Genomic DNA, 11228 nt, shown 5'->3' with positions numbered 1-11228 from the left:
AATACCAAAGTATATCGACTGTTAATAAATCATTCAAAATAATTACTCATCCTTTTTACTTACTTTTAGTTAGAGTAGCACCTACAATATTAACACTAATTTTTCAGCAGTTATGTTATGAGTCCCATGTGATACGAGAGTACCCCTTTCCTGGCTGTGATGGTTGCCCAAAACACCCAAATCTGCAAAATCCTGGCAATGCTCTCGTAGCTCCGAAAGAGATACGAGTGTCCATAGAATCCACGATGAAGTGGTTCGACTGCTGGTTTGGTGTATGGTACAGGTAAAAAATGATACGTTACCTACTTTAACAGCCTATAAGTGCCTTACATTACCTACTTTGTGGCCACTGCTGACCAAAGGCCTCTACTCCCACGAAGAAGGTTTGAGCATCGCCACGCTTGCTCAATGCAGGTTGGTTATAATATATTATCTACTTCGTAGTTATTCAGTACTTGTGACTATTAGACCAACGAGGCTACGACGCCCATAAGTTAATTTAAAATACCCTAATAGCTCTTAATGGATATAAAATGGGTAAGCACTTAATCTGAATATAATGAATGGGGGTATTTTAAATAGTTTCTAAGCACTGAATTATTTATAGATACCGTTCTCAATGGAATACAATTGGATAGAATTAACACTGAATTTTATTCATGTATATGTTAATTTAAGATTGAATATTCTGAACAAAAGATCTAAACAGTTGTAAAGTGAATTTGTCGGTATTAAGTAGATGCTCCGGAGGATTATTTTACAACCTCCCATTATTAACTGTACATTGTTATGCAAATGGCCTGTTTAATTTCACATTTACTTATGTTTTTGTTACTTCTTTACATATCAAAAGATTTTGAGAAACAGAAGTTAGGTATCTACTTACGTATCCAGAGTTGCGAATAGCCTAAGGGGTTACTAGGGCTCCAGCTCAAAGCAGGAGTAGGAACGGAGTGGTTTTTATAATTTTATACAGTAAGAGTCTGACACTCTCTCTCTGCCTCACCCAGGTCGGGACATTGAAAAGACTAGATGATTCTCCCCGTTCAAAAAAAAAAAAATACAAAATTGTCGACCTTGCCTGATAATTTAAAGATGCTGGATAGAAGTATACTAAATAAACATTAAGTGGAATAAGCCAATCTTCATCACTGAACAAATGCTGTCTAGTGCAAAATATACGCATACAAACCATAACTTTTATTATAACTGCATAATATCTATACCTCATATATTTTCTAATTCTAATGCTCTAAAACCAGATGATCCGTCAAATATCCCTCACTAATAAAACCGACATGGTTCTTGTACAATGGGAACGCGCCAGCAATTAATTTACCGTTCAATCAGGGCGGTCATTATGACCCTTTGCAGAGAACTGAGGACTTCAAGTGTCGGACATTGTCGAAGGAGGTTCGCCACCAACAATGGGTCTCATCAAAAACCTCTGTCTCAAATTGTCCTACACAAAAGCCATTGACCGATCAAGTGGAAGACTGGAGACAATGTTCTTTGAGAATTACTATAGAATCGCATATATGACAGGTAAATTGTTTTCAGATTTCTATAATATTCTACATGATGTTTTTATATTAACTATCTAAATGATGAGATATTCTAAATTAACAAAAACACAGTTTACGTATGTAGGCTGGTCATGATAAAGAGTCCCTCTATGACTCGAAAGTAATAGAGCTTTTCTCCATTTCTCACAATTTACGTGAGTAAACTGTGATTTTTAGTTAATTCTACACGATTATGAAAGAATTTTGGTCCAGGTACCTAGACCAATGTATATTCATAAAAATACTTTTTCATTTTTGTTTCCCCGACTTCTACAACCATTAGATACAAAAAATGAGTGTTTTTTTATCGTATTCTTTATTATAAGAACTAGGTTTGAATTTAGGACAAAAAATTCTAAATTCACCAGAAAAGTCGAGGAATAATAGCAATCATAACCACGGACAGGCCGTTAGCGATAAAACAATACTTAAGACAGCTTAAGACCAATGTCTTAAAGATAAAAAATATCTCAAAAAGAAAGGTTCTCACAATATTCGATAGCAGTGAAGCAACCTTTAGCTTGTAAACAATAAATTACAATAACTCTAACGATTACCTAACGAGCTTTACGCCTGTTAAATATTAATAAATTGCGCATTCCAAGAGTTACAAACAAGCATTTGTTCGCATTAATCAACAATTTCACACTTGAGTCTGTCCAATTCATCTTAATGTTGATTCTACAAACTAGTCTAGGACCTGGGAGAGCAACTTGCACTTAGTTTAAAGTTGTCACAGAGACGTGACCATGGATATATATTAGTTCTACTAGATATACTACACTATATGACCGGAGCTGCGGATAAAGCATAATAGGTTACCGTTATTTTTATAATAACTGTCGTGAGACATACTAGATTAAATAAACATCACTGACTACTGAGACCTAGAACTACATCTGTGCACGCTGCTCATGATGAAGGGTTGGCATCTATGACTCGAAACTAGTAGAGCTTTTCTCCATTTATTTACTTGAGTTAACCGTGATTTTTAGTTAATTTAGGTTGACGAAGCAACGTCAAACGTTTTACAGAAAAAAGAGATGATATACTTTTCTTCTATATCACTTTACAGAAGTCTACATTAACTTTTAATTTAACCTGTAACGAATTACTTCATACCTTCTGTGTTAAACAGAACAATCGTTTTCAATATCAACAAAATCAATAAACCCGTGATTTAACTTGAATTCTACTGCTGGATTAGGCTACAAAAAGTTCAAAATCACTCAAATTACTTAATTTCGAAATACTCATTAGGCTTTCTTCTCTTTGAATCCCCATGTAAATAGAAAACCTCTTTTATGATCCGACAATGTACTACAAGGTACAGAAATGTGGACTGCATGGAATATCTAGGTACCTTACATACATCCATGTTCCAACCGTTTCCAACAATTTACTCGAGCCAATGTAATTGCAAAGTTTTCCTCAGGTATGTCTACTGCTGACGACAATATAGGCTACCTGGTGTACAGCAACGCTGTGAAGCTGATGATAGTGCTGCTCGTACTGGGAGTGGTGTGGTACGGGTTCATGGAAACCACCAGTTTTGATGAATTCGCTGGGAACCTCAACGTGTCCCTCTTACAATTTATCACGTTTTATCGATACAGGAATATGGTGAGTTGAATTCTATGTTTTATTAGGTCTTGACAGCAAAGCAACAAATTAAAGAGCTCGTTAGTCAGTTAGAGAACTTATTATGACGTAACGATTTTTAATTCTCGAAAGAGTAAGTAGAGATGAGATAGAGATACATAGGTATGCAATGTATAAATCATTAAAAGAATAATATAGGGTATAGGTAATATAAATGTGGCTTTAGTCAACCCACGTTTTTTTACCAAAAATATAAGATGGTAATGTTGATTAGAACTAATTAATTTGATAGCCCGAAGTATTTTTGTCATTATAATTTCTCTACTACATTTTAGTTGGCACACGAAAAGTTTTACAACGAACTGGCCAGTTCTATGGAATCTCCATACTTCGATATATCAACGGAGCAAAGAAAGAAACTGGTGGAATTTTGGAGCCGAACAAACGTGAAATATTTGAAATTACTTATGGGTTTGGGAAACTGCACTCTTTTGGCTTGGTACGTGGTAATGCTTATAATAAAGCTATCTTTTAAATAGGGATCAACTTTCATTTAGTTTAATGTTACAAATGCAAAGACTTTTTTGATACCGGAACTGTACCCTTAGTATGAGTTTGCTAGACGTTTAAAGTAATCGAAACGAAAGCGCGTTGGGGTTCCATTCCGAAAGACCAGAGGTGATACAACTACGTCGCCGGCTTTTTAGGGGTTAGAAATTTAGGGGTTATTGGGGAATACTCAGAGACATATTTCATTATTACTTAAACTATTCCTTAGTAATGATTTTGATCCGGAAACAATTGTTACTACTTGGAATGATATTGTTCCGAAAACTATTGCTAAGAATATGGTAAGGTAATTATTAAATGACTCTAAGGTCGGCGGTTAGGTTGGAATTACGTCAATCCGTCGCGGACGACCACTTAACGCAGTTTCAGCCGCAGCAAACGATAACGATTGTAACTAAAGACTATTCTGTATTTTAGGTTCATATTCCCACTAGTGGATGACATCGAATACAACCTCATCGTGGGGCTCTACCTACCGTTCTTCTACAAGTCACCTTCTATGTATCCTCTAGCATACATGTTATCAGTGATATTCTTCTTCTACATCTCCCAATTCGTGATGGTGACGGACCTGAAGATGCAGACTCATCTCATACACGTCCTGTGCCAGTTCTCAGTGTTGGCTGACTGCTTCGAGAACATGATCCCTGATTGTACTGCAGGTCTTGAAGGTAGGTTGGCTTATGGCTGATATAAATAACTGATCACACAATTTATTCTATTGTTAAGTATATAGATATCCTTATCTACATAGATACCTTGTTATCTCCAGTACATCACGCTTAATATTATAAATGTACAAGTTTGTTTGCTTGTTTGGATGTTTGTCCGTAAATAACGTTGGAACTACTGAACGGATTTTGAAGAAATTTGGTATACAGACAGGGTATGAGCTGACTTAAGTGATAAGATACTTTTTATCCTGCGGGAACGCGGGCGAAGCCGCTAGCTGAAGCTATCTTTATATAAATCTCAGGTTCGATCCTATTGGTCTGATTACAATAAAACAATAAATTCGTTACAATATACATAATAAGTAGTTAGTCAAATAGTTATGTGAACTTATATTTCTACACGATTATTATATTTCACTATTCACCGTACTTATAGTCATTTAATGGTTACTTAACCCAGTCCTTAGCATTTGTTTTCGGAACAAAATTGTTACTAAGGAATAGTTTAAGTAATCATTTCTGAGAACAAACTTGATTTCTAGTAAGACTTGATTAAACCATGCTATGTTAACGCTTTGAATATTTCAGGAGTACCGAGAAACCATTTAATGTATAACAATCACTTCGCTGCGAAATACACAGAGAGATTAGGCAATTTAGTGAAACAACATAAAATATTGCTGGGGTAAGTACAACATATTATTAATAAGTACATATATTATAACACTTAACACGAAAATGAGGACAAAATAAGCAAGCTTATTCCAGAAGTAAATACATCTCTGTACATACGAGTAGAAGACTTACTTCAAACGCCGCTAGATGGCAGTATGCGGCTGTCTCATTCGAAGTGGTTATTGAAAGAAATGGTGTTATTTTCTAATATACTTAATTATAACCATGTCACAATTTTAGTTAACTTACTCCTCCGAAACCGCTTTACCGATTCTTACCAAATTTTATACGCGTACCTATTCAGTAGGTCTGAGAATCGGCTACTATCTATTTTCCATACCCCTAAGTGCTAAGAGTTATTCACCCTTAAATATATATTTTTTTAATTTTTTTACGTAATTCATCCTTTAATTTTTTTATAACATGCCCTTAATTTTATATATTACATTAGAAATAATATATAAGGCAAAACAACGTTTGCCGGGTCAGCTAGTGATTCTATATAACAGAACAATAACTAAGGAGATATGTTGCCGAAACTATTGTCACGTTTCCTTTCAATATTGGGGAACGTAAACCACTTTATTACATTATGTGGATTGGCAATCTGAGACAGGGATAGCAATATAGATTTAATATAATGATACTCCTTAAATCTTGGATTGTACTTAATAATGCTTGAGTCACACTATACTGGGTTAATTGCTCACTATGCTATGGTGATTTTACCTATACCTAATAGTCGTAGAGTAAAATATCATAGAGGTTAAATAAATTCATAAATAAATTATCAGCTACCTTTCAATCACATCATCAAATCTGGCTTGATACTACTGACCGTTAATATTCTATCGTTATCAAACATGGCCAAGTTTCATGACGATATAACAATTTGAAGTATATGTAATTCAGATTATTAGATTTTATTAACTTAATTACAGGTTTACCTAATACTAGTAAAATTATGATAAAAAGTCAAACATTAAACGTGTTAAATGTTTCTATATACACACATAATCTCACGCCTGTCTCCCATGGAGGTAAAGATAATGGAACGTCAAATGCTACGAATCTGACATACCTCATTCGCTTCATCAACAGTCATCAGTCTTTTCATGCATGCTCGTCGGTAAATTTTTCTACAACGTTTCTGTCTGTAATGTTTCTGTATAATGATTTTTGTAGAAGCAAAATAATTGTCCTATGAGTTAAATACCGTATGAGTTTCAGCAAATGCCCAAAAGGTAACCCACGATAGTGTGGCTATGGATTTAGAGTAAAGTAGATCACGTAATACAATACATTTATATCCTCCCTCTACGTGACATGACCAGGGATATAAAAACTGTAATATTTTAGCCCAAGGCGTTTCCATTGTCCCAACATTTCCTTAATGAGTCGTAATTTTTACTCTTTTATTGTTTTAAACGAATTTTTATGCTACGCTTGGATTCTTTATGTTAGAAAAAAGGTCGGTATTAAAAATTGCGCTAGACGGAAAGATTTGTCAGGTAAGGATTCGTTTGCTCAGCAGGACTTAAAGGTAAGGTAAGGTAATTAGGTAAATTAATGGTAAAATGTCAAATGGGAGTTAAATCTTTGAATTTTGGAATATTATTTGATGGTCGGTGATGGCTAACGAGCTTTTGGTTAGCGTTATCGAATTTTCATTTAGAAATTGCTTAGTGAAACTTGAGTTTATATCTATGAATAGTAATTTCAATGTATATTGTGTGGGTTTGGTATTCAATGTATTGTGTAGGTATCGATACCTATTACATGGTATTGTTACGGTCATCTATTTATTGTTTTTTTTATGGGATAGAGAGGCCAACGAGCCTACGTATCACCTGATGGTAAGCAATTGACACCGCGCATGGACTTTGGATGCCCACAACATCACAGATCTCACTACCTAAAGGGATAACAGTTATTTTTTTGACTGACTGCATGGTTGGTGTAGTGGCTCTGAAGCCAGCTGCTGAGTAGCGTGTAACGGGTTCGATTCCCGCCCGGAGTCCATTAATCGTTGTTCCGGGTCTGGGTGTCATGTGTATGTGAACTTGTATATTTGTAAACACACCCATGACACAGGAGAAAATGTTAGTGTGGGATATAAAAAATAGTTTGAGCCGATGACCGTCCCTCTGACTATTTACACTTTTAAGGCATAATCAAGTCACAATGTCTGTGTTATATGATAAAAGAAGTTAATGCCCATAATGTCCATTGTCCATTGAAGTATGTTGTGTGTGTAGGCACGCGATGAACCTCCGCGACACGCTAAGTGGGCCATTGTTGGGACAGTTGGCGGCCAGTGGCGTGCTCATTTGCTTCATCGGATATCAGGCCACTGCGGTGAGTTTACATTGTGAACCTTTATGAGTATTTTTGTTATACATTCTCTTGATATTTGGGTTATATACTGCCACACTCAGAATCATTTAATGCTTACTTAAACTATTCTTTAGTAACGATTTTGTATGGAAAACAATTGCTAAGGATTGGGTTAAGTAACCATTAAATGACTCTGAGTGCGCGAGTTAAACAAGGTTCTTGTGTTCAAGACTTAAGTGTAAAGTAAGCGTCCACAGGCCCGCATCGTACGCATCGTACGCATTTCGTATGACGTCATCAGTACACATCTCATGTAGGCATTGCTGATGATGCGGTGCGTACGATTCGGATCAGTGGACGCAGTTGTATGAGTTTCTATACAAGACAAACTAAAATCCGTTGCGTGCGGTGCGTGCGATACGGGCCTGTGGACGCGTACATTTAGGAAAGGCAAAGATTATTAGTTATTACCAAAAGTTTATTAGTGTATTCTCGGAACTCTTTGGTCTTCAGATGACCTTGACTAGTGGCAGATCGTATTATTGAAATTTATTTATCAATGGTGCTATGGCTGGGCAACCGGCTGCCGCGCAACGTGTATTAGGTTCGATGCCCGCACAGTTTAGGTGTCATGTGTATGTGATCTTGTATGTTTGTAAACGTACCCACGACCCAGGAGAAAAATCCCAGTGTGGGTTTGGCTTTTTAGGGGTTTAAAAATAATGATTGAATGTTTAACTTATACAAGAAATACCTATCTATCCATATTTCTATACATAAAAATCATCATAAATTTCGCCAAGAGCACAGCACTGAGCTCTATAATGAGTATAATATTTCTACCAAGAATAAAAATATTAATAAAAGAAATTATTACACTCATAATCCCTTCACGAATTCTTCAAGTTATAAAAAATTCTTTCAATGCCTTCTTAACTCGGCTCGAAGTTTAATGCCCTGGAGAGATGAGAAATTCGGGGCTAATATTCTGAAGTTGAGGAGAGTCATAACTTGATGCCAGTCGTCTACTGACAAGCAACACGTAGACTTGAAGTGATATCTAAGTACTACTTAATTAGGACTATTCTAAGTCAGGTTTAAGTTAGTATATAGTCCAAATCTACTCGCAAAATAAAGATAGTATAATTATGTATGTAAGTTATTTGTTTTTCGACTTTAAAAGCCCCTGACTGCCCCTGACCGTGCCCCTAACTGCACCTGACTGGCCCTGACCATGCCCCTAACTGCCCCTGACTGCCCCTGCCCCTGCCCGTGACAGTCCCCAACTGCCCCTGCCCCTGATTATATTAAATAAATGATTTATGATCTTCGATTTTATATGCCCCTGACTCGGTCATGCGGGTCAGTGGCTTATAAGCCAGAGGCTCATGCCTCTAGTGCGGTTTGAAACTAGTCGAGTTCCTCGTCAAACAGTTACGTGAAAACATAATTTAGTATGTCTCACGAAAGTTATAAGACAAATTTTGTAAGTAATTGACACATGCTTGAAGTATGTTTACGCTTTATTAAATTACGTATGAAGATATTAAAATGTCACTGTCACTACAATGCCATATTATAGTTTCTCGGAGAGTTAGGCAGAGGTATGTAATTACTTAAAAAATATACTATTGAGACAGTCACGGGAGTTTCTTCTTTATTCTTACTAATAACTAAGTTCACATTTATTTGCAGACCATAGGACAAAGCGTGGTAGCATGTATGACAAGTTTCCTGTTCCTGGCATACAATCTGTTTGACTTCTACATGATATGCCGCTGGTGTCAAGAGATTACTAACCAGGTATTGTTTTCCTGTAATCACGGAAGTATAGTTATCCTTATCAGCTTTTGAACGACACCTACACACACGAACGAGAATACAAAAGTCACCAAAGGCACCTCTTGCTCATTTGAATAGTAATGTGTAAAGATATTTTTTTTATGGCTGGTAAACGAGCTGACTGTGATCCGTCATCAGGTGATCCTGATGGTAAGGAATCAGCGCCGCGTATCGACACCCACAACACCGGAGGAGGTACAAGTGCGTCCTAATCAGAGGCAGAATCGCCCCCCAAATGCCGCCAACACATTTTTTTCACGTTTGATGGGTCGACGTTTGGCCGCTATCTCGCCTAATGGTAATTGATGATGCAATCTTCGATGGAGCACGTCTATAAACAACCTATTCACTCGAGTATTAATTCCTCTAATCCCTTTTCCAGAGTGCTAATGTCGGTGAAGCCATATACTGCTCAGGGTGGGAGTGCGGAGTCTCCAAGCTGCCCGGAGTGCGGTCTACCATCATGTTCGTGATAGCAAGGGCCAACAAACCTCTCGTCCTCACCGCGGGAGGGATGTACGACCTCTCCCTCACATCTTATACAAGTGTAAGTTGAATTCAACTCTCATCTAACTGTTTCAAACTTTGACAATTTGAACCAAGTTGCGCTTTGTAGAATGTGGCTTTGAAAACTTCATTTCATTTGAAAAGAATGTAATTTGTTCTCTAACATTGTAGATTTGAAGTGAATTCTTCATAATATTATAATTTAGTCAGTATATCTTCCTTTTGTGAAAATAATGGATATCATGCTCAATTCAGTCTCGAAATTCATTATGTAAAAGCAAGCTATATTTAACTTTTGAAAATAACTCAAAATACTCATTGAACTATTCCGTACAACTACTGTGTTTATGTGTGACACACACATAAACAAAAGCAAAACAGCAAGCTTCCATGGCCAGCTCCACGCATCACAGAAAAAACACATTAACAAAAATACAGGCAGCATGTTTTAAAACAAAGAGTTTTGCTTTTACGTGGATTCAGCCGCGGGCACACGGGTGACGTTCGCAAGCCCTGTTTATCATGGCCACCCTTCTAGCCCCAGGCAAATACGCGGTTCCAGCCTAAATTAATTATATTTACCAAACAACCGGCTCTAGTATTTGTTCGTATTTATTTAGGAACTAATAGCTTAATTCATAAATATGTAAGTACGCTGTAACAAGGCCTTTTATGTTCTAGCTCGTGTAAGAACCTAGGTAATGTAGGTACTTAATGCGTAGCTACCTACCTAGGTAATTCTTAACCGCTGTACTCAGAATCATTAAATGGTTACTTAACACAGTCAATTCCTCAGCAATTGTTTTCGACACAAAATCGTTACTAAGGAATAGTTTAATTAATCATTAAAATAATGTCTCTGAGTGCGGCAGTAAGTTGTTTAAATTGTTCATTCAACAATGATTATTGAACAAAATGTAGGTTGCATTTTTGAACATAATATTGACTCTATTTTATTTATTTTCAGCTCGTGAAGACATCTTATAGTGCTTTGACGGTGCTGCTTCGATTCCGCCATGATTAAATAGTACCTAAAGATGTCTAAAAATAATTTCAAAATTATTTAGCTTTTACTGAAAATCTACACTACATTATTTAATATTACACTGATTTAATAAAGAAGAAGAATTAGAATCTATTTCTGCACATTTAATTCTTAAACAATGTATAGGTAATTTAATGTTTACTTACTGCTAATAAATTAAAAGCACTACAAATATGCATTTTTATTTAATATCTATCTTGAATGATACACGTATATTTACATGTTAATCAATTTTTGTTTTATAATAGTGTATGACATATAAAATTACAAATTGATTACCAAGAGTTGGCTAGACATATTCCACCGAGTAGGTAATTGCGAATGCTGCTAATTATCATGGGCCCCTGGTATCGCTAGAAATTAGTCGAGTACTCTCGTCGAACGTAATTTCATATTTCTAAAATCTAATTA

General features: G+C 36.2%; 1 protein-coding gene across 1 annotated transcript; it reads left to right on the top strand.

The window, feature by feature from the left end:
* Positions 1–1406: 1406 nt before the first annotated feature.
* Positions 1407–10983, top strand: LOC118268337 (uncharacterized). The gene is made up of 9 exons (XM_050706385.1): positions 1407–1545; positions 3001–3188; positions 3503–3666; positions 4155–4408; positions 5000–5096; positions 7345–7444; positions 9119–9226; positions 9648–9812; positions 10740–10983. Exons 1-9 carry the CDS (start codon positions 1428–1430, stop codon positions 10794–10796), a joined length of 1251 nt encoding a protein of 416 aa, XP_050562342.1. The 5' UTR covers positions 1407–1427; the 3' UTR covers positions 10797–10983.
* Positions 10984–11228: the final 245 nt, after the last annotated feature.

Source organism: Spodoptera frugiperda, chromosome 29 (assembly GCF_023101765.2).
Source record: "Spodoptera frugiperda isolate SF20-4 chromosome 29, AGI-APGP_CSIRO_Sfru_2.0, whole genome shotgun sequence".
Lineage (NCBI taxonomy): Eukaryota > Metazoa > Arthropoda > Insecta > Lepidoptera > Noctuidae > Spodoptera > Spodoptera frugiperda.
Note: the sequence above shows the minus strand (reverse complement) of the source record. Positions and strands in the feature narration are given on the sequence as shown.

Coding starts and splice junctions, on each gene's coding strand:
- LOC118268337 (XM_050706385.1), top strand. CDS start 1,428: ATGGGTCTCATCAAAAACCTCTGTCTCAAATTGTCCTACACAAAAGCC. Junction 3,667..4,154: donor AACTGCACTCTTTTGGCTTG/GTACGTGGTAAT, acceptor TCTGTATTTTAG/GTTCATATTCCCACTAGTGG. Junction 4,409..4,999: donor TTGTACTGCAGGTCTTGAAG/GTAGGTTGGCTT, acceptor TGAATATTTCAG/GAGTACCGAGAAACCATTTA.